We start from the raw sequence: 25702 nt of genomic DNA, 5'->3' as shown, positions 1-25702 counted from the left end.
CACACACACACACACACACACACACACACACACACACACACACACACACACACACACACAGCACTGTTATAGTGAGCATCACACACACACACACACACACAGCACTGTTATAGTGAGCATCTCACACACACAGCTCTGTTATAGTGAGCATCACACACACAGACACACAGTTCTGTTATAGTGAGCATCTCACTCACAGCACTGTTATACTGAGCATCACAGACACACACACACATGCACACACACACACACACACACACCACTGTTATAGTGAGCATCACACACACAGCTCTGTTATAGTGAGCATCTCACACACACACAGCACTGTTATTGTGAGCATCACACACACACACACACACACACACACACACACACACACACACACACACACACACACACAGAACTGTTATAGTGAGCATCACACACACACACAGCACTGTTTTAGTGAGCAACTCACACACACACACACACACAGCACTGTTATAGTGAGCATCACACACACCACTGTTATAGTGAGCATCTCTCACACACACACACACACACACACACACACACACACACACACACACACACACACAACTGTTATAGTGAGCATCACACACACTCTCTCACACACACACACACACACACACACACACACACACACACACACACACACACACACACACACACACACCACTGTTATAGTGAGCATCTCACACACACACACACACACACACACACAGCACTGTTATAGTGAGCATCTCACACACACACACACACACACACACACACACACACACAGCTCTGTTATAGTGAGCATCACGCACATCTACAATCTTACTTTGATGATTGCTACTCTAACAGTAAACCATAATGTTTACATAGTATGTGTATATGTATGTATGTATTTATTTATTTTTTACCTTTTGTTAGCCAGGTAGGTGGGCTGTTTCTAGGACCCTTTTTAGTCACAACTTGACTTTAAGGCAAAGACACCTTACAAACAGTTGTACACATTAAGTATAAAACGTGAAACAACAGAAATGGCAAGGGCATAATATTCAGGAAACAAAAGTGCAAGTAAAGCAAGGTGTGCAGACGGCACAAACCTGACTGCCCAAATACCTTGCTAGATAGACTCTCATCATCACAAAGGAATGATAAGCATTCATGATCGTTGCTGAACTGGAGCCTGAGCCCCAAAAGATGCATGGATTAGTATTAGTGAAATATGGTGTCCTCTTTCCCATCCATCTTTATCTGCATTCAGCAAAATATTGAAACAGACATTGTAACTAAGGACATATGGAGGATATTACTACAATTGCAGATGACTATGTGCATCTTTCAAGTATCTGCCACCTCTTGTAAATTACCATTCAGGAGAGAAAGCAAATAGTTTTCCAGTAAGTAAATATGGTTTGAGAATAAGGTGTAAACAGCCGTGATCAGGCAGTTCCTCTAAAGCAATTCTATTTGTTTTATTTAATTAAATCAGTTTATAGAAAGTTCCGGAACTGCTTAAGATGATCAGGTTTTTAACTGATTTTAGGAAGGCTATTCCAACTGTCTGGAGCAATTTTGAAAAATACCTGCTCACAGGTAGTTATTGTAAAAGAAGCGCTAAATAGTTGCATGCTGTCACTATTTCTGAGGGTAAATGGTTGATTTCTGATCCAGTGAGGGGAAGGGGGAAGGGAGTATCTGCCATGCAGAATTTTGGAAGTAAGAGTACTGAAAAAGAGAGTTGCCTTTGTTGTAACAGAGATCCACTTGTTTTTGTGCAGCGTAATACTTAATAGTGAATTATTAATGAAATATTTTGTTTAAAAGTTTTCTGGAATTGCATCTTTGAGAATGTAACTAATGTTGATTGATTAATATGCAGTGCTCTCCCACTGGCTATGTGTTTGATTTTGCTCCTTTAGAGGTGGAAAGAATCAAACCTTGTACCCTTGAGTACAAGAAGCAGGCCACTAACACTTCAGAAACTTAGTCCTGTGTACTAACTGCCAGACTTTTCCACTGATAAGACTGAGTATCTGGAGGATTCTTCTGTCACGTGATCATGGGAGCAAGATCAGGTGTACGGTAGCACCTGTCAGTCACACATGAGAATACCCTTTAATGGCAGTAAAATTAGGTCCTCACTTGCTCAGAATACCTTTCAAGGGTATTATCCTATGATTTCTTTGGACATTGCTCGTTTGGACCCGACCCAGTTTGGCTTTGTCAAGGGAAGATCATGCCTTTTGAACTTGGTCGACTTCTTCGAAATAGTCACCAAGGCCATTGATGAGGGAAAGGCAGTCCATACAGCCTACCTTGACCTTGCAAAGCTTTTCACACAATACCCACTGGTATTGTAGAAAAACTTACCAGCTTAAATGTAAACCCATATGTCACAAGATGGGTTGCAAACTGGCTTAAGGACAGAACCCACAGGGTTAGAGTTGCTGGCGCTGTGTCAGACTCCAAGCCGGTCACAAGTGGTGTCCCACAGGGCTCGGTCCTTGGCTCCCTATTGTTTGGCATCTACTTCTCAGAAGTACAGACCAACATGGAGGACTTTATTGACAAAGTTTGCAGATGACTGCAAACTGCCATAGTGGAAAGTGCATCGGACACTGATATCCTTCAGAAGGGACTCACGGAAACAGATAGCTGGTGCCAGAGCCATGGCCAGTTAAACGCCAAAAATGTATAGTCATACCCTTCGGGAAAACAAGGTAACCCTAAGCTACCATATAGGTGGCAACCACTAAGCACAGAAGAGGTTATCAGGGACCTGGGGACCCAGGTTGACAGTGGCCTTTCTTTGACACTCACATTGCTAAAGTGGTTAGAAAGACCTTCTACATTGCCCACCTGATCATGAAGGGATTCACATCCAGATCTAGTGAGGTCATTGTCTCTGTACTCTTCACTTATCAGACCAATGATCGAGTACAATGCCCCATTCGGGATGTATCTCACCCGACATCTGCAGCAATTGGAGAGACCCCAAAAGTTCCTCACCAAAAGGATGAAGGGGACTCCAAAATCTGTCATATGCTGCCAGATTGAAGAAACTCCAGCTCTATTCAGTCGCATACCGCCTGCTCAGAGGTGACATGTGCCTGACATACAAGGCCATGTCCAACCCGGAATTAATGGACATGCTCCACCTCAAAATCCAAATCCACCAAAACCACTAGAGCAAGCTTACTTAAACCTTAGCACGGATATAAATAGGACGTGCTGGAGGGATAGATTTATCACCAGAGACTCCCTATGCTGTGGAATAAAATCCCGTCCATGTGAGGCAGAGCACCTCATTGACTCTGTTCAAGAGAAATCTAGACCTGTGGATGGGAGATCGAGGTTTACCCTGAATCATCTCTGGGTCACTGCTGGACAGAGGCACAACAAACTAATGGGCACAGTATTTTTCATATAAGGTATGAAGCCATAATTTGGGCTAGGCTTATAAATGCCTTAGGGCAGATAGCCTAGTATAAACCTATGAACCTATGAACCTATGAAACCTTACCTATCCTACTTCTATTAAATGTGTAACAATATTGTCAGGAAACCTTACCTATCCTACTTTTATTAAATGTGTAACAATATTGACAAGAAACCTTACCTGTCCTACTTTTATTAAATGTGTAACAATATTGTCAGGAAACCTTACCTGTCCTACTTTTATTAAATTTGTAACAATATTATCACAAACCTTACCTATCCTACTTTTATTAAATGTGTAACAATATTGTCAGGAAACCTTACCTATCCTACTTCTATTAATTGTGTAACAATATTGTCATGAAACCTTACCTCTCCTACTTTTATTAAATTTGTAACAATATTGTCAGGAAATCTTACCTATCCTACTTCTATTAAAAGTGTAACAATATTGTCAGGAAACCTTACCTATCCTACTTTTATTAAATGTGTAACAATATTGTCATGAAACCTTACCTGTCCTACTTTTATTAAATGTGCAACAATATTGTCAGGAAACATTACCTGTCCTACTTTTATTAAATGTGTAACAATATTGTCAGGAAACCTTACCTGTCCTACTTTTATTAAATGTGTAACAATATTGTCAGGAAACCTTACCTGTCCTACTTTTATTAAATGTGTAACAATATTGTCAGGAAACCTTACCTGTCCTACTTTTATTAAATTTGTAACAATATTGTCATGAAACCTTACCTGTCCTACTTTTATTAAATTTGTAACAATATTGTCATGAAACCTTACCTATCCTACTTTTATTAAATGTGTAACAATATTGTCAGGAAACCTTACCTGTCCTACTTCTATTAAATTTGTAACAATATTGTCATGAAACCTTACCTGTCCTACTTTTATTAAATGTGTAACAATATTGTCAGGAAACCTTACCTGTCCTACTTTTATTAAATTTGTAACAATATTGTCATGAAACCTTACCTGTCCTACTTTTATTAAATTTGTAACAATATTGTCATGAAACCTTATCTGTCCTACTTTTATTAAATGTGTAACAATATTGTCATGAAACCTTACCTGTCCTACTTTTATTAAATGTGTAACAATATTGTCAGGAAACCTTACCTGTCCTACTTTTATTAAATGTGTAACAATATTGTCAGGAAACTTTACCTGTCCTACTTTTATTAAATTTGTAACAATATTGTCATGAAACCTTACCTGTCCTACTTTTATTAAATGTGTAACAATATTGTCAGGAAACCTTACCTGTCCTACTTCTATTAAATGTGTAACAATATTGTCAGGAAACCTTACCTGTCCTACTTTTATTAAATTTGTAACAATATTGTCATGAAACCTTACCTATCCTACTTTTATTAAATTTGTAACAATATTGTCATGAAACCTTACCTATCCTACTTTTATTAAATTTGTAACAATATTGTCATAAAACCTTACCTATCCTACTTTTATTAAATTTGTAACAATATTGCCATGAAACCTTACCTATCCTACTTCTATTAAATGTGTAACAATATTGTCATGAAACCTTACCTATCCTGCTTTTATTAAATGTGTAACAATATTGTCATGAAACCTTACCTGTCCTACTTTTATTAAATTTGTAACAATATTGTCAGGAAACCTTACCTGTCCTACTTTTATTATATGTGTAACAATATTGTCAGGAAGCCTTACCTGTCCTACTTTTATTAAAATTGTAACAATATTGTCATGAAACCTTACCTATCCTACTTTTATTAAATGTGTAACAATATTGTCATGAAACCTTACCTATCCTAGTTTTATTAAATTTGTAACAATATTGTCATGAAACCTTACCTATCCTACTTCTATTAAATGTGTAACAATATTGTCAGGAAACCTTACCTGTCCTACATTTATTAAATTTGTAACAATATTGTCATGAAACCTTACCTATCCTAGTTTTATTAAATTTGTAACAATATTGTCATGAAACCTTACCTGTCCTACTTTTATTAAATGTGTAACAATATTGTCAGGAAACCTTACCTGTCCTACTTTTATTAAATGTGTAACAATATTGTCAGGAAACCTTACCTATCCTACTTTTATTAAATGTGTAACAATTTTGTCATGAAGCCTTACCTATCCTACTTTTATTAAATTTGTAACAATATTGTCATGAAACCTTACCTGTCCTACTTCTATTAAATGTGTAACAATATTGTCAGGAAAACTTACCTGTCCTACTTTTATTAAATTTGTAACAATATTGTCATGAAACCTTACCTGTCCTACTTTTATTAAATTTGTAGCAATATTGTCATGAAACCTTACCTGTCCTACTTTTATTAAATTTGTAACAATATTGTCAGGAAACCTTACCTATCCTACTTTTATTAAATTTGTAACAATATTGTCATGAAACCTTACCTATCCTACTTCTATTAAATGTGTAACAATACTGTCATGAAACCTTACCTATCCTGCTTTTATTAAATGTGTAACTATATTGTCAGGAAACCTTACCTGTCCTACTTTTATTAAATGTGTAACAATATTGTCAGGAAACCTTACCTATCCTACTTTTATTAAATGTGTAACAATATTGTCAGGAAACCTTACCTATCCTACTTTTATTAAATGTGTAACAATATTGTCATGAAACCTTACCTATCCTACTTCTATTAAATGTGTAACAATATTGTCAGGAAACTTTACCTGTCCTACTGTTATTAAATTTGTAACAATATTGCCATGAAACCTTACCTATCCTACTTTTATTAAATTTGTAACAATATTGTCAGGAAACCTTACCTGTCCTACTTTTATTAAATGTGTAACAATATTGTCAGGAAACCTTACCTGTCCTACTTCTATTAAATTTATAACAATATTGTCATGAAACCTTACCTGTCCTACTTTTATTAAATTTGTAACAATATTGCCATGAAACTTTACCTATCCTATTTTTATTAAATTTGTAACAATATTGTCATGAAACATTACCTATCCTACTTTTATTAAATTTGTAACAATATTGTCATGAAACCTTACCTATCCTACTTCTATTAAATGTGTAACAATATTGTCATGAAACCTTACCTGTCCTGCTTTTATTAAGTGTGTAACAATATTGTAAGGAAACCTTACCTGTCCTACTTTTATTAAATGTGTAACAATATTGTCAGGAAACCTTACCTATCCTACTTTCATTAAATGTGTAACAATATTGTCAGGAAACCTTACCTGTCCTACTTTTATTAAATGTGTAACAATTTTGTCATGAAGCCTTACCTGTCCTACTTTTATTAAATTTGTAACAATATTGTCATGAAACCTTACCTGTCCTACTTTTATTAAATGTGTAACAATATTGTCATGAAACCTTACCTGTCCTACTTTTATTAAATTTGTAACAATATTGTCATGAAACCTTACCTATCCTACTTTTATTAACTGTGTAACAACATTGTCAGGAAGCCTTACCTGTCCTACTTCTATTAAATGTGTAACAACATTGCCATGAAACCTTACCTGTCCTACTTTTATTAAATGTGTAACAATATTGTCATGAAACCTTACCTGTCCTACTTCTATTAAATGTGTAACAATATTGTCAGGAAGCCTTACCTGTCCTACTTCTATTAAATGTGTAACAATATTGTCAGGAAACCTTACCTGTCCTACTTTTATTAAATTTGTAACAATATTGTCAGGAAACCTTACCTATCCTACTTTTATTAAATCTGTAACAATATTGTCGTGAAATCCTACCTATCCTACTTATATTAAATGTGTAACAATATTGTCAGGAAACCTTACCTATCCTACTTTTATTAAATGTGTAACAATTTTGTCATGAAGCCTTACCTGTCCTACTTTTATTAAATTTGCAACAATATTGTCATGAAAAATTACCTGTCCTACTTTTATTAAATGTGTAACAATATTGTCATGAAACCTTACCTGTCCTACTTTTATTAAATTTGTAACAATATTGTCATGAAACCTTACCTATCCTACTTTTATTAACTGTGTAACAACATTGTCAGGAAGCCTTACCTGTCCTACTTCTATTAAATGTGTAACAACATTGTCATGAAACCTTACCTGTTCTACTTTTATTAAATGTGTAACAATATTGTCATGAAACCTTACCTGTCCTACTTCTATTAAATGTGTAACAATATTGTCAGGAAGCCTTACCTGTCCTACTTCTATTAAATGTGTAACAATATTGTCAGGAAACCTTACCTGTCCTACTTTTATTAAATTTGTAACAATATTGTCAGGAAACCTTACCTATCCTACTTTTATTAAATCTGTAACAATATTGTCGTGAAACCCTACCTATCCTACTTATATTAAATGTGTAACAATATTGTTAGGAAACCTTACCTGTCCTACTTTTATTAAATTTGTAACAATATTGTCATGAAACCTTACCTAGCCTACTTTTATTAAATGTGTAACAATATTGTCAGGAAACCTTACCTATCCTACTTTTATTAAATGTGTAACAATATTGTCAGGAAACCTTACCTGTCCTACTTTTATTAAATGTGTAACAATATTGTCAGGAAACCTTACCTGTCCTACTTTTATTAAATGTGTAACAATGTTGTCAGGAAACCTTACCTATCCTACTTCTTTTAAATGTGTAACAATATTGTCAGGAAACCTTACCTATCCTACTTTTATTAAATGTGTAGCAATATTGTCAGGAAACTTTACCTGTCCTACCTTTATTAAATTTGTAACAATATTGTCATGAAACCTTACCTATCCTACTTTTATTAAATGTGTAACAATATTGTCAGGAAACCTTACCTGTCCTACTTTTATTCACAACAAGCAAAACATCAACAATTTAAAATCACAAGGGGCTTATATATATATATATATATATATATATATATATATATATATATATATATATATATAGATGTATATATATATAATGCTGAGATCACACTGATTTTGAGAAAGATCAAAAGTGAGATTAATGTGCAGTTTTTGTTTGCTCATTTGCTAGAATTGCTCTCCCACCCCGTTCAGTAACACCATAGTCATGTAGAGACTACAGTACCAGAGAAAGTACATCCAGTGAAGTACAACCAGAGCAAAAGACACAGGGACAGTGGATTATGAGGGCCTTCAATAATAGTAGTCATGGAAAACTCTTTCTGTGTCCGAACATGAGCCTTGGGTTTATTGAACCCCCCCCCCCCACACACACACACACACACACACACACACTAGGATTAAGATTATCCCAGTTACTGCTTTGTCCTTTCCTTTCTCCACATTGGACTTTGATGGCCTGTTTAACCTAAGCTGGATGATGGCTGAGTCAGTGCATGAGAGGATGATTCAGCAGTTTAGTATAATGCTAATATTCAGCTCTGTACCAGTGCCTTAGGTATTCATGCTACTTCAACCCACAGTGAACCAGTATTTTGCACAACGTTGGTCAAGTGTTCAAAGTCTGCTACCCTCCACCTCCAACATGTGAGAAATGCAGTAGTTTGTTTAAAGATGCAAACCAGAGGTATTTAAACCCCCTTAATTGCTTTTCACCAACTGGATCTGTGGCAATGGAGATTCCTTTGATAGAGACTCACATGTAATGAATTTTCCTTCACTTTCTCCTCTCCTGAGTATCCATGTTTTACAGGAGCTGTCAGGTTTGTGATGTCCATGATGGAGCAGTCATTTCTCCGTTTTTCCTTCTCTTAGACGTAGGTAGCCAAATGCTTTTATTTTGAGAAGGAAAAGATGTAGCCTTGGGTTAGTCTTACCCTGAAGTCTGTCATAAGCCTGCCATTTGCTACTCAGAAATGCCTAGACTTAAACCAAAGGAAGACCGTATGTATTTGCTCCCTGAGAACTTACATTCTCCCAGCCATCAATTATTTATTTATTTTATTTTATTTTATTTTACATTTGTTAACTGGGAAAGTCCGACTGGACACATATCCATTTTCAGCGGTGGCCCGGGAAGAAAAGCTCCAATAGCATGTCATAAAGAAATTACACTAGAATATCATACAGAGATATAGGTTCCATAGAAACATAAGTTATGTATAGATTAACAATTCCTTTAGTAAAGTTAGCATACAGCATTCTAGTAGTAGGGTTTGTAGAGAGTATAAAATATAAACACAAGAAAATACATTTTTTTTGTGTTTCTAAATTATGAGTACTCTCAATATTTTGTTACAGAAATAACCAGTGATTATTAAGCTTTACAGTGAAAGGAATTAGGAGACCTTTAGTAGAATCCTTGAACATGGTATTGGTCCAAATTAACCTGGGAGTAGTATGAACAAAGCCAGTTGTTTGAAAAGTGGGTTCTCAGGAGTTTCTTAAACTGAATAGTGGAGGTTATTTGGCTGGGTAGTGAGTTCCAGATTTTGGAATAGTGCAGGCAAAGAGAGATTTGCCAGCATCATTTTTGCTTCTGATAACGCTTATTAGGTTCTGAGAACTAAATTGTAAGGCTCTGGTAGGGATGTGGGGGTTAATTATATTTTGAAGTGCAGGCCTTTTTTCTGGAAGGTAGAGATTATGCGCTATTGTGAGTTGATTAAACAGAAGTAGTTGTGGTAGCTTGTGCCAACTGAGTTGGTTGAGGGCGAGACACTGGTGGGATTTGTATGAGGTTTCAGTAGCGAACTTGGCCATTTTGTTATAACAAGATTCCATTTTGTTCAGATCACTCTGGCGGAGATTAGTAAGGATGGGAGAGGCATAGAGAAGGATGGATAAGAGATGAGTTCTTGCAATAGTAGCTTTGGTTTGTTTAGTTATAAAGTGCTTGTTCCTATAGAGAAGTCCTAGTTTTTTATTAACTTTCTTAATGGTTTGTGCTATATGGATGTCAAATTTGAGGTTATTGTCTATTTCTACACCTAACAGTTTAGTATGTGCAGTTGGAGTGATTTGAATGTTATCTTTGGAGTGAATGGTGAAAGTGTTGTTGGGGGAGGATGACCTGGGCTGAAAATAATTAATCTAGTTTTTTTGGGGTTAAGAATAAGTTTGATGTTTGTGAACCATGTTTTGGCTAGAGTAAAAGTGTTTTGGGTGAATATTTGCAGTTCCTTTAATGTGGGGGCAGCACTTATAAGGGTGGTGTCATCTGCGTATTGTACTACTGATGCTGTGAGTGAGGAGGAATTGATTTGGTTGGTGAATAGTGAGAACAACAGTGGGCCAAGGATGGATCCTTGAGGGACACCTATGGATACTGGTAGTAGGGGGGACAGTTGGTCATGCCATAAGACTGCCTGCTGTCGACCAGATAAGTAGCTAGTAAACCATGATATAGTAGAGGGGCTGAGGCTTAGGGTAGATAAAGTTTGGAGAAGAATGTTATGGTCTACCATGTCAAAGGCTTTAGAAAAGTCTAAGAAAATGGAAGATACAAATAGTCCCTTGCTTCTATTGTGGTTAACTATATCTGTAAATGATAGTAATGCTGTGGTGGTGCTGTAGGATGGTCTAAAGCCATGCTGAGTTTTTGAGATTAAGTTGTTTTGTAAGAGGTACGAAGTAGTTGGGAATGTACAACTCTCTCTAATATCTTGGATAGAGGTGAGAGTATTGCGATTGGGCGGTAGTTGGTGAGTTCTAAGGAGTTGCCCCCGTTTTGCAGTGGAATAATGTGTGATGTTTTCCACAGGGTGGGGACTTTGAATACTGCAAGTGACCTGTTTATTAGGATGGACATGGGATAGGCTATGGCGTCTGCTGCTATCTGTAGGAATTCGGCTGGTAGGGTGTCAGCAGCTAGTGTGTTTGGTTTGAGTTTCTTAAGGAGCTTTGAAATAATTTTAGTGGGTACAGGAAAAAGTTGGTGGTATTGTTTTGAGTAGTAGGGTGGATTTTGCTAGCACCTGGTATAGGGCTGCTAGTGGTATTGAGGGCATTGGTAAGGGTTTGGACTGTTTCGGTAAAGATCTTGTTAAATTGTGTGGGAATGTTGTCATGGTTGTTTGGTAGTACTGGGGTTGGGGTGGTGGCTTTACCTGGGTGGATTATGCCATTTATTGTAGCCCAAAATTTCTTAGAGTTGTTGGCATATTTTTCCTGCAAGTTTTTGTAGTAGTTACATTTTTCTAGTTTGATTTGTTTTTTGGCTTTGTTTCGAAGTTCTTGGTAGGTTTGCCTCAGATTACTGGTTTTGTTCAATTGATATTGACTCCAGGCCTGATCCCTCTCTTTCATTGTAGTCTTAGTATCTTTAGTTAGCCATGGAGCATAGTTAGCTTTTAGTCTTATAGTTCTGGAGGGGCATAACAGTTTAGGATTTGCAGGAAAGTGGAGTTAAAGTACTGTGTGGCCTCATCTAGCGATAGTAGTTTTAGGGGTGTCCAATTACAGCTTTGCAGTGTATTGATGAAGTTAGTTGTTTTAAAGGTCTTTTTGTTACGTAGTACTCTGAGGTTGGGGTGGCTTATGTAATGGGGTCTGTTCCAAAGTAGGTAGGTTGGTTGATGATCACTTAGACTGTCAGTTAGATGGCCAGAGTGCCATGCGAGAGTGGGACAGATAACAGAATCCAGTCTAAGATGGAGTCGCGTGTTGAGGTTTTGTCTGTCCTGGTTGGGGTGGATATAATTTGGGTAAATCTATGGAGGTTAATGTGGGTAGTTGGGGTGTGGCTAGAGCAGTTCATTCAGTCAATATTAAAGTCACCTAATAGTACAGTTTCTTGTGGCATGGAGGTTGAGATCCAGTTTAGCTGGTTTTCCATTATAGCAGTTTTATTGCCTGGTGGAATGTAGCCACCTGCAATAATATGTTTGTTTGAGTTTAGTTTTAATTTGGCAAGGATTAGTTCAACATCCTTGATTTCTTGGGTGTTATAATCAATTTGTTCAATGGTGAGATGATTTTGGAACAGTATCACTATGTCACCTCCCTTTTTCTCTACTCTATCTCTCCATATTATGTTATAGCCAGGGGCTGTAATCTCATTATTATGGTGTTCTGGTTTAAGCCACGTTTCAGTTAGCACTGCTGTTTCTGGTTTATATACAGCTAGAAGGGTGTGAAGGTCCTGGATTTTGTTAAGTATACGTCCTGCATTTATGTTAATGAAGAGGAGAGAGGAGGTATGTCTATAGTATAGGGGGTCAAGACAGATTTCATTTGTTCTTCTTAACCAGGTGCTAAAAACATTCGTACTTGGGCCATTTTTCCCTGAAAAAGAGTCAGGCGCCATGGATAGGTTCATTGTATAACTGAATTACTTGTTAAATTGTGTGCTTAAACATTAAGCGGTCGACAGAAATTAAAATGTACATCAAATATGCATCAGACAAAAAGTTACAAAGACATTAAAATAGATAATAAAATGCAAGAAAAAATAGACACTAGAAACAGGAATAAGGAATTAAAATAAAAGTAAATAACTGATACATTGTGAAGGTTGTACAAGTTAATTGATGTTTACTATGTTGGTTCACAGCAGGCCAACTCAATGAACGGGTCTCTGGGGAGATCTTGAATCTGCTTAGCATGAGGAACTCCATCAGCCTTCTGGTAGAATATTCCAGAAGTGCAGTCCTTAAAGAACAAAGGTGCAAATGGTAAGAGATTGCAGCCATACCTCTGGAAGGGCTAGCAGTCGTTGAATAACCACTTGCCTCGTGCCTCTGATGTTCAGAATTCTCTGATAGAAGAGAGGAAAATGTTGGCCTTGTTTTTTGACTCAGATGAGCTAACACCCATCAAGAAGATACTCAGCACCGTATCTTTGTAGCATTCCAGGTAGCCTGTTGTACCTTTGATGTAAGAAATGCAGTTCGTAGGGCAGTGGCCACTGACACCTGACTCTGTAATATAGCATAGCACACTGTCTTTAGTCCTTGAGGAATTATGTCAGGCTGTCTTAGATATGTCACTGATGGCTGATGTTATTTTTGCAATGCATTATAGGAAATCAATGAGGATCTCCAGAGGTAAGAAAGACGTAAGGCCATTTACACTCTTCAGGACAGTTTAACTCCTCTCACACTTCTTTCTCTAAACCTTCTCAATCACTTCATAGAAATAAGGCGGACATTTGTCCAGGAGACCTCTCAAGTTCATGATGAGCATGCTGTTTCATCCTGTAACAGAGTCTGTGAGTTATTCATCCCACTTGGTCTCTCAGCAGCTTCAACTATCTACCTCAGACCATATTCATGACAGAATGGTCCGCGTTCTTCAGACAGAGTCTCCTAAGAAGGCTTCTGCTTATATGATCCCCTCTATCTCCATCAACAGACTTCATTAGCTGGAGGCTGGAGAACAGTTGGTTCTGGATATCAGTGAAAAGTTCATGTTCTGCACTTCTGCTTACCCTCTTCAGCTTGTTCTTCATTGTCAGAGGACCTTTACTACTGTCCGAGGGGACCACAGAGAGATTGTTCTGGAAGAGGAATGTGGCTGTAGGTTCTATGCCTATTGTTTCCTGTTTCCAAGAATCAGAATTGACGGGGATCTCCATCAAGTTGTAGATTTAACTAATTTCAGTCTTCGATTCAGTTAAGTGAAGCTTCTTGCAGACACATTTCAAACTCCTATACTTGTTCTTCCAGAAGGCATTTGTAACTAAAGGCAACAGCTTATATTAAAAGTGCTGCCTTCAAAGTTTGTGTCAAAAGTTTCTGTAAACCTTATAAGGGCTGCATTCAAAGATAAAGAGTCCAAAGTTTGTGTAGCTCCCAGATATTGATTTATTATGAGTTATCTTATTTACTTATTTATCGAGTTAATCAGGTAAGTGGACTTGTCCTGTTGACTCCTCAGCCACAACATAAGCAGACCATAGTCAGTACAGAAGTGACTACATTATGTAGGCATATGGTAGACTGAAAATGGACTGGAAAGTAAGAGACTATTTAAAATATCAAAGGCAATTAACTATAATATTTAGTAGTAAGACAGAACACTATATAGAAGACGAAATGTATGTACAATGTGTAGAAATGTATGAATAAGAAGAAATTCCTAAGTAGTATGGTGTAAGATTTGTTTATGAATGAATAAACAACATCTGTCATGTCACATGAGCATGTGGAAAGAAGATTGCGAGTTCCAGTCATGCAGACCCTTTGTTTTGTCTAGCATAAAAACATGACACTAAGACCTGCCATGGGTATAAAGGCTTAGAGAAAGTCTCCTTATAGGAGGGCGGGGGGGGGATTAGAAAACTCTCTAATTGCAAAAATACTGGCCAAGAGGGACATCCAGTTTGCCAAACCACAGCCAGGGTCCAAAATACTGGCCAAGAAGTATGTAAAATCTGCCAAATCATAGTCAGGGTCTTTCTCATTGGTCAACACTGAATAGCAAAGGACAAATGAGGCATAATTTGTTAATTAGGGAGATGTTATGTTCTTTTTAATGAAAACATTGGGATAGTCACAAGTAGAAGTCTCAGTTCTCTTCACAATGCATGGTGCATCTGGAGATTGCCGTAATGGTTAAGGTACTTACCTCACCTACACGGGATACTGGATTTGGTTTTCACCTTTGAAGGAAATTTGTTAGGCATAAAATAACGAGAGGGCAGCACGCCTGGTACGTACGTCTTTTATACTGGCATGGTGTGTTTTCTGCTAGTGTGTGAGATGGATGTCAATAGGAATTACTCACACAGTCAATAACTAGAGCTGCTCTGTCTGAGGCAGTGTCAAACATGCGGCTGTGCAGTATCCCAGCTAAGGGAATTATATAATATTACAAAAAATGAAATTCTTACTGCGGCTTTTTTATCTGTTTCCCCATAGATGGAAAATGATTCTGGGAGCTCTGGAGAGAACTTCTCCATGGATCCACAGCTGGAGAGACAGGTGGAGACCATTCGCAATTTGGTGGATTCTTACATGGCAATTATTAACAAATGCATCCGGGACCAAATGCCAAAGAGTATCATGCATCTAATGCTCAACAACGTAAGTTTTTCTGGTGCATTTGCAAGCTGCTCATTTCTCGTCTTATCATGGATTTTTTTTTTTCATTTCAAAGGTAGTCATTTCACAATTAGCAACATGTTTTCTTTAGTACTGAATCAGGCCCACTTTGGGCAGAACAATAGAGTGGGGGGTGGTGAGTGTGTTTTGTGTGCCCTGGGTTTGAATAGAGGCACAAGCATTGGAGGCATCTGGGGGATAGGAAATGATGTTCAATGGACAGCTTACCTTCTGTGCCTGGAGCATAACCACTTCCTGTTCCATCTGCCTCTAGGTGAGGCTGTTTGGGGGAGAGAGCAACAAAAGACAAGTGATGTACTAAAGTTAAGCTCACACATCCATCATGTATCTGGTGCATTTGAGGACATTTGTGAGAGTCCATTTCCTGCAACAACCTGCTTAAGTGAAATTGTGAAATGTCTCTGAGGTAGTATGAGAGCACAAACATTGTTAGGTCAGGCAGAAAGGTGCAGTCCTTCACTGGAAATGGACTCATTTAATAGTACTGTATCCATATTTCTGAACCGCGGCACTTTGTAGAGCCATATCTGAAGGATGGTGGCCCTAAAGTGTATAAAATATGACTATTTTAAAATGTAGCCAAAACAACCCATATTTCTTGCTTGGTCTGAGCAATCTACAGGATAGTGGGGGTGGGGGCTTTTACTGGGAATTGGAGTGTGTGAAATAGTGACAAAATAAATTAGGTCCATTTCATGATAATACTGGAACTTTTCTTCATTTTAAAATTAGTTGCTTCACGATTGCCATGTACTCAGCTTCCGTGTCATTCAGGCATCCGTGTTCAACAAAACTTTATTTCCATGTCAAATTGATCAGCTTTTGCTTAATGGAATTCTGCTACTGTTTCAAATCAGGCATTTTGCATGTAATAATGCAAGTTCAGTTTAATTTCATACTGGAGGACGCTCAACATTTTTAAGTTTTTTGTTTCATTTTGAAATTAGACATCTTGCAGCTGTCAAAAAATCAGTTGTTAGTTTTAAACTTTGCTCCACACATTTGATGGTGTAATCTCCTCTCCTGTTTTTTGATGCAGTACTTATACTAATGTTTAATTCTGTTTCAGCATTATGGAAAGTTTTTATTATCACATACCAGGCTTTTGTACATCTGAAAATTAGATAATATAAATTTTGTTCCAATGTCAAGTCGTGTAAGTTATTGCTAATGTTGCAAGTGGCCATAGCAAGATTACAAACCTGTGTTTTACAAGCAGTAGTTACGCTTTAACTTAAAATCAGACATGTTTAGGATTACATTTAGATAGCCTACATCAGAAGCTTCTCATAATTAGAAGTGTAACTTTTGCACTAATTTTAGATATTGTGCAACTATTATCTTAGAAATCTTTGGAGTCAGGTCACATCCCTGGAACAGAAAAATAATGTAACACTGGTCATGCTATTCGCAAGTGGCAAAACATGCAGGAAACTGCGCTGAGCACTGTATCTGTGTATACTTGTAATATGAATGCACACACATGCACACACACACCCATGCGCGCACGCACAAGCATGCACATACACACACACACACACACACAGACGGATATAAATACATAGCTACATTAATACACAAATACCTAGATATGACGTGATAAGTACACATACATCAACACACAAGCACACATATAAAATAAATATACATATAAGTATGGGTGCCATTGTGTGTCTCAAAAAGTAATTTTGTCAGCCTTGAAGTGGAGTTTCATTCTTAGTCGATTGCTACTTCTGTCAACTTGCATTTGAGAATGATTTATTTTGTATGGGAAATTGCCCTTATGTTGTGGTTGTGCATCTGTGCAGTATAACTATGCAGGTGTGGAGGTGGAGTCTTCCATTTAAATGGATGTTTAGTTGTTTTTTATACGGAAATTATTCTTTGCAAGTTCTTTTTGTACTCTTTGTAAATGCACAGATACAAGGCTATTATGCTTGCATTTATGATAGTGTTTGCTACTGTTTCACAGCTGGTTGAGCATTGCATACTCAGTGCTTTATTGTTAACTATGTAAAAGTCAATCATTTGTGTATGTGTATACACACATACACACACACTATATATATATACACACACACACACACATATATATATATATATATATATATATATATATATACATATATTTTATATATATATATATATATATATATATATATGCGTGTGCGTGTGTGTATGGAATATTAAATACATCAGAGACACTGAGTTAGATAAACAGCACTGTTTATTATACAAAATAAAAAATGCAGATGTTTCAAGTAAGTCCTAGTGCTAGCAACAAGTTCACAGCCAGTACCTTCAGAACAGTTCCATACTATTAGGTTACAGTCTTTTTTGGTTCATGTCTGTGGATCTTTCTTACTTCCAGAGCCCCTGCTTCTTTTGATATCATCTGTACCCTCATAAAGGGTAATCTGACTCTGCAGATGCTTTACTAGGCCGTCCTTTTATACAGTTTTAATTCTATTATTGAGAAAACCTAATCTCATTACTACAGTACATTTTTTCACTGTTCAGAGGTTTGTAGGTTCATAGGTAAGTACTAGGCAATATGTGTGCAGGTTATTACAAGCTAGCCAAAAACCCATTTTTGAAAGTTCCCTCCAGCCTCAAGGAAAGGAAGGCAAGACAAGATAGACTGGGACAGGCTTTGAGGATGGCACTTCACTTGACATGCATAGGAAGATGAGGGATAAATTGCATGATGACTCTGTCCACCACAGTGTCTTATTTATTTGCTATTGTAGGCTTTGTTCCTTTAAGTGATATTTGTTCTTTGATGGAATAAGAGGTTAAATATAGTTGGAGCTTTTGTGGCTCAAAGGCTAGACACAGATTCCCATGAAAGAGTGTATAAGAGACGCAGTACAGGCAGAGGGCTTTCACTCTGTTTTGATAACTAAGATTTTGAGGCTACTGATCTTTTTGGTTATGAATCTCAGATGTCTTTCGAGTTGACTGATATGTTTAGAAATATATTTGTCAGAAGGTGCATTACACTCAATAATTGGTCTGATAAGATATGTGTAAAGAGGAAATAAGACTTCTCTGGATTCAGTGGAGATAGCTTTTCAAAAAAAATGAACCAGGTATAAGGCTTTTTAAACTGCTGTTTAGATATGATGGTCAAAACATAAGTAAATATCAAGAAGGCTGTCTGATTCGAGGGTTGTGTCACCTATATATATAATAAAATATTTTGTTTACCAACATGAACTATATTACATTTATCTTTTAACTAACAGTTATCTGCTGATGTGGATAAACACAGGCCAGGAGTAAATGAGAGCAGAAGAAGGCCCAAAACCGAGCTTTGTGCTACACCACTAGTAACTTTTTTTTTTGCTTTCAGAGGTGGTACCTGTAACTCTAACCTCATAGTTTCTGTCAGACAACCAGTTAGCTAACCACTGCACAGAGTAAGGATTTATATTTAGATTTACAAGTTTGTGAATAATGACTGCATGAGGAATGGTATTAAAGGTCTTGGCAAGGTCCAGATATGTACTACAAATGAATGACATTATAAATGCAGGACCTGCCTTTGACAAAGTCAAATTGATGAGGGTCCAGGGTTAAGCTATTTTCAGTGTTCAGATTAATGAGGTTTGAGGTGTGCTCCGTAGCTAAACATGAGGCCAGTGAGAATAATGGCTCTGTAGTTACCAGGGTCCATGGCTGGCCACCCTTGTGTAAGGGCATTACAATGGCTGTTTTCTAGACTTCAGGAATGTAACAGTGGAGAGGATTAGATTAAAGAGGTTAAGGCCATACTATCCTAGTATATTATCAGGGCCAATGGATGAGGCATTCTTAGTTTTAGAGTTGGTGGAGAGAACTTATTCCATTGTATTTAAAGGGGTGGCTGGGACTGTGGAATCTGTGGAATAGCTATAACTGTGGGTGGAGTAAAATTTGTGCTAAATTTGTCATCAAGGACAGTAGCAATTCCCTTTCAGTTGGAGTGGGCAGTATTATTGTAGATTAGCTTTGAACATTCATTAGTGCCAATTATCATCTTCCTGGCATAGTTAAAAGAAAGATTTGTAGTTATTTTTGGTGTTTAGTGACTATTTTAAGTTCATCTTCAGCCTTGAACTTCCTAATGGTATACTTAAGCCCCTTATTGGTTTACTTAAATGTGCTGTTTTAATATAGGTAGAATTAGACATATTATAAGCATTAAATTATTTATTCCTGTATTTCTTTTTAATTTCTCATTATATTAGCATTGCCACCGATCTGTTTTTTTTCCAGACCATCCAGAAATCAAACAATTGCCCGGTAGTTCAGAAAACACTGTACAAACTCTGGTATTCTGTTTCAAAGAAAGAAACAGACTATCAGACTTTGTTACATTGGTGGATTTACTATGCTTTTTTTTACAGAAAATCATAGTAAATTGCTAGAAAAAAAAACATCACAAATGGAAAAAGAGGGCATTCCCCCTCACCTAACATGATGATGATATCACAAGATGGGTAGTAAGTGGGCTGGAAGAGTGGAGGATATGGGTGGGGCTATGGGAGGTGTGAGGGGTGTGGCCTTGGTTCAGTTTTAGCCATAATGAAAGGTGGCAACCCTACATTATATTTGATGCAGATAGGAACTGCCTTATCAGTATAATTATTTAAGTGGGAGTTAAAGTCAGAGACATAGACAGCAGTTTTAGCAGTGGGATCCATCCAAGAAGGATTACAGCAGAGTTCATTTAGGTTTTCATGTAACTGATGAAGGTTTGCTTTTGAAAAGGCCCTGCACACAGGTGGAGCATCATCAGATTTAAAGGAAAAGCTCACTGATTTATGGTCTGATTTAACAAATGAAGATGATTTGCATGGAGCTGTGCAGGAAGTGGCCATATTTGTGAGGATAAGATGAAGCTTATTTAGGCCCGTAGAAGGATGCTTTGTAAAACAGAGTAAAGGTACCTTTAACATAACCACAGTGACTACTTAACTGAAACATAACTAATTGAAATGGCATCAATTAATTTAGTATAAAATGCGTTTGCATACAAGTATTGTTCATTCTGATGAAGTTTCCAGGTTGGAAATGAAAGCGTTTAATCATTTGACTGTTCTGTTTCAATAAATTATTTTACATTATTCGGCTAGTGATTGCATCATTCTCAGTTTGGTGTTGTTATACTACCACGAATCACCATTGTGGGACTGCCTTCATCGGGATCCTGTATTAGCGGAGGAGTTTTTGTGTTACCTATATAATTGAATAAACTACTTGAAACTTCAACAAGGTGTCTTTATTCCTCCCACAGAGAGGTTATCAGAGAGAGAGAGACAGAGAGAGTCTCCTAGGTCTGCTACTTATTGATTTTCTCTGGACTAATCCATTGTTTACACTGCCACATCAAAATTTAGTGACAGCATTTCTCCTAAGCCTACCTCTGACATGTCAGTGTATACTATAAATGGTTTGCTAAGATCAGAAAAGGCCAGCACATCTCTGAACTCAATATTTTGTTTAATTACTTGAAAGTGGTATTGAATTCCACTGTCAACTTTATTTTGAGGACATTTTCCCCTGTGAGGGTTATACTATTGTTGTAAAATGGTGTGCAGACATCTGATAACACCCAGCTAATCCCAGGAAAGCCTTAGTTTGCTTATTAGTGCCTGGTATACACCAGTCTTTTGCTACTTTTTGCCTTTTTTGGTGCTTAAAATTCCCTATTCTTATAACATACCCTAGGTGGGTGACCTCTGTCATGCCTACCTTACCCTTGAGGGTGTTCACAATTAAGCCTATTTGTTTTAAGTCATTTAGCACAGGTTATAACTTGGCCATATGAGAAACATAAACAAATACAAGAAAGCAAATGCAGTTTTTGTGGTATACAAGAGACAAAGACTGGGATTCAAAAAGAGTCCCATGACAAGTGTAAACTGCTGTAGTAACAGTTTTCCCAATAGCTAAAAACTTCAGTTCAGAGACAGATTAAACCAACCAGGAAAGACCTCATTGTCAGCTAATTTGCATGCCTCTTGAATGATTCAGTGGTTTCTGTTCGCAGCCCATGCTTGTCACTTGAATCATTCACAGGCGCAGGCACCCCCGCATTCACACTTTCACAGCCATAGACACATTAAAACGTACACACATGCAAACACACACAAGCTTAGTGCCCCTCATCTATCTTTGATTTTACAGAAAAACTATGTCCCTCATCACATACATTAATAGTCAATCAGTAATGGCAGAAATTGGAGTTTCATATCTCTGTCTCTTTTATTTACACTGACTTGCTGCAAATATGTTGCTGTATATTAACTTTTTGAATTAGGTTAATATTTTAACAGTATCCCTAGTGTCTTGACTCCCAGAATTACTGCCTTTACTTGTTAGTCTAGACTCTAGAGGAAGTTGAGAAGTATGGAAACATCCCACATGCATGCACGCTCTTACACACATACACACACACACACACACACACACACACACACACACACACACACACACACACACACACACACACACTCGCAGTGTACATCAAACATCCCACCACCAGCTGATTGCACACATGGCGCACTCATCCATTCACACACACACACACACACACACACACACACACACACACACACACTCACTGACTCACTCAGTGTACATCAAACACGCCTACCACCACTTGATTATAGCACACTCATCCTTTCATATACACATAAAGAAATGCACACACACACATGCACATTCACTCACTGATTCACTCAGTGTACATCAAACACCCCCCACCACCTGATTACATTCATGGCATACTCATCCATACACAGACACACACACACGCACACACACACACACACACACACACACACACACACACACACACACACACACACACACACACACTCACTCAGTGTACATCAAACATCTCACCACCACCTGATTGTACTCATGGCATGCTCATCCATTCATGGAGTATTAAAAGAATCTCCACAAGAAGAACAGTTGGACAATGCCCATGCCTGTTTTCTTTGGTGGATAGTGCTATTATTATAAATATTAACAGCAACTGGCATGTAAGTGATGAAGTTTTGCAAATTGTAGGCAAGCTGTTGTTTATGAACAAAAAAGGAATAAATAAAATTGAACTGATAACAAAGATAATGAGTTAGAATTCCAAGATGGCTGCACATTGATCAGCAGCTAAATTTCAACTCACCCGGTATGAAAAAAGAAACTGAAAAATAAGAGCTAGTAATTCTGCCAGCCTGGGTAAAATTCAGCTACTTTCTATTAAGTACACTGCCTGGATGCCAGCAAAGAAGAAATTTAGAGAACATGAAAAAAATCTACTAGAAAATGTGAAGAGAAAACAGTGACTGGGAAAAATCATGCTGTTGTTCAGCAAAGACCAGTTCAAGCTTCAGCTTTTGTACAAGAGATGGCTTCCAGTAATTTAGAGGAAAACATAAATCAAATTTGCTCAGTGCTGATTAAAATATGTCAAACATTGAAGGAATATATCAGTTCACATAACATAATATAAATAATAAGGCTGGAAGAAGTAGAGAAAGCTTTACCTATATTTACAGATGAACTGATAAAACTGCCAAAATCAGAGGTTGAAATTAAAGAAAGACAGGCTCAATATGAGGCTTCTCAAGAACAGCTGTTATCAAAGATGGTAGAGTTGAGCACACAGAGAAAACCTGAGATTTTCTACTGAGGCAGAGAAATTGGAAAAAACAGACTGTATTACTTTTATGAAAACACAAATAAGCAACTGGGCTTGTACTCCACAGCAGCATTTGTTAACTGAAAGGGCATAGTGTGGGTCTGCTCCAAACCTGGCAATGAGAACGCAGCCAAGACAAGTATTAGTAAAGAGGCAATCATACTGGCTCCCTGTTGAAATGTTGGCACTTAAAATGCACAGTGCCAAAAAAAAAAAGATGGAAAACACATCGAATGAGTCTCGAAAATCACTCTTTTTAAAACTTATTTTGCAGAGGAGGCAAGCCCACCTACACCCCCATGTGGGATGGAAGCCCCCACACCTCCTGGACTTATATATGTACCACTGCTATATTGCATATCTCAGATAAAAGGGAATATTCCAAAAAATGGCATCTCGGACTTAGTATGTCTAAATCTGATCTTTCAACCTTTCTGTCTCCACATTTCGGGACTCAGTGTTGTGGGTCCCAACATTTCAAATGGTTACCAATCATATCAGCAGAAAGAGTTGATCCTGACAAAACTATGGCAGAAGGGATGAGTACTAAAAATTGGAGACAGCAGAGTGTGTATTGAAAATGATTATTTACTGTACACCAGGCAAAAGAGAAGGAAAATTTATCCCAGCAATTAAGGGATGTTGAGAGGCAGAATCTGCTGTTTTTCTGAAGAATTAAAGACATTTTTGATGCAGAAGAGGCTAAGGAGGAAATACAAAATTTATCCAACAAAAAGTGAGCCAACGAACAGATGGAACTCTGCTTCTCATTCTTCTGACAGTAAAGCTCATAGAGAGACTTTGCCAGTGAAACATTTTCAAACATTCCAAAGGAAAATGCTTGAGAGAGAGAAAAAAGGCACAGGAATTGACTAAAAGAATTGTGAGTACCTTGAACATGAACCAGAGTCTGGTGTTAGGATATGGAGATGAAAAGGAGGAAGACCAGCAACAATGAAATTAGTGAATAAATGTGAGATTATAAAGCCCCAATCACATTTGTGAAATATGGCTTTGCAAGAAAAAGTGGTTGAGAAACATTGAACTTATATTGACTTTGTTAAAGTTGTGGGTGGACTGTAAATCATGTACTTTACTTTGCCATTAATGTTTATAAGGACACTAAAAGGGGAAAGGTAACTGTAAGTAAAACAATTTTGTTCTTAACTGTACTTTTATAAAACATTGCAAGTTATAAACTGCATAGCATATAGGAAAGCAGTTTTGTGTTGTATGTAGTTAGGGGTATTTTCAAATGTGGAGGCAAGGGTGAATCTTTTCAGTGATTGTTGTATGTGATAAAGATATTAAAGTAAACAAGTGCTTTTTTAGTTGTAAGAATTATAGGCTTAGCAATGTAAAATGAGAAGAAAGGCTGCACAAAAGCAAGTTTAAGTTAATATCCCATAATCTTGGCCTGCTGGGGTGAGGTATAAAATTGCACTGATTATATTATATGTAGAGCTGAGATGTTTCCCTGTATTTTTCCATAGATGAATGTCTGGATTAATGCCTTTGACTTAATCTAAAAACAACTGGTTTATGTTTGCAAGTAGGCTTGAAAAACAAGACAAAAGCATGAATACCATGAGAAGTGCTAAGTTTCTTGCATATGCAGAATTATTAGCTTGTGTTTTTCCCCTCTAGCAAATGTTCAGTGAGAGTCAAGGAGTCTGCAGCTGAAGCCAGTTGTACATTGTGTTTTCTTTTGAGTGAAATTAGCAAAAACTCCATACAAATTTAGAGTTGGCTATTTTTTCTCATTTTTCTCATTACTGACTATATTTCTATGGAGCAAGGAATTAATCTTGACAGAGTTGAGCATTGTTTGCTGAGGGAAATGCAAAGTGCAAAATTTAAAAGGACAGTGGCAAGCAAAATAAAGTCTGAAATTATGGGAGCAATCAAGAAATAGTGGCTTCATTAGCAGCCTTAATACTTAAGTGCCATATATAATTTAGTTTTATTTAAGGATAGCCAATGCACTTTTTATTAAGACTAAAAGTTAGATGTTTTCTGAAAGCATCCATACTGTTTTTTCAAAACTGGGAAGGGAATAGACGGCAATCTTAAGTGGAGTACAGGCTATAGCATCAGCTTTAGCATGGGTAATCTTAATTTTAAGATAGGTAATGCCTGTGAGTGTAGTTGTCTGTATGTGGAAATTGTTCCTATCTGTGGGGTTAAACTTTATTGTTTGAAGATGTACATAATTTTGTGTATTTGTAGTAATTAATATGTTATGGAGATATTCTGAAAATCCATTTAGGTTTTTGTTTGAGGGTTTTCATTAAAACAAAAAGTCTTGAAACATGTGACATGGGTTTAAATGTAAGATAACAAGAACAAAACTCTATAAAAGATCAACCTGCAAAACATTAATGTGCACATGTAACAGAAAAGTTGGAAATATACATTTAAAAAAGCTGTCATGTATAATTGGTGGAAACAATATATTCTTATCATAATGGCTACTCTATCCATGTTATTTAAGAATGTAAATGGCCATATAGATAAAGAGAAACAGGTAAGAGTATTGAATTATATGATGAAATTCGGAGTGAAAGTAGCAATGCTGCAG

General features: G+C 37.1%; 1 protein-coding gene across 3 annotated transcripts in view; it reads left to right on the top strand.

Annotated features, from left to right (window-relative positions):
* The window catches only part of DNM3 (dynamin 3), a 2680418-nt gene that overhangs the window by 2144486 nt on the left and 510230 nt on the right, over positions 1-25702 (top strand). For all 3 annotated transcript variants that reach the window (XM_044085220.1, XM_044085219.1, XM_044085218.1), the window contains exon 17: positions 15222-15386. In XM_044085220.1, the coding sequence (XP_043941155.1) occupies positions 15222-15386 (165 nt within the window). The remainder of the gene's footprint in view (positions 1-15221; positions 15387-25702) is intronic.

Source organism: Protopterus annectens, chromosome 10.part0 (genome assembly GCF_019279795.1).
Source record: "Protopterus annectens isolate FY-2018-M chromosome 10.part0, PAN1.0, whole genome shotgun sequence".
In the NCBI taxonomy this organism is placed as follows: Eukaryota; Metazoa; Chordata; order Ceratodontiformes; family Protopteridae; genus Protopterus; species Protopterus annectens.
Note: the sequence above shows the minus strand (reverse complement) of the source record. Positions and strands in the feature narration are given on the sequence as shown.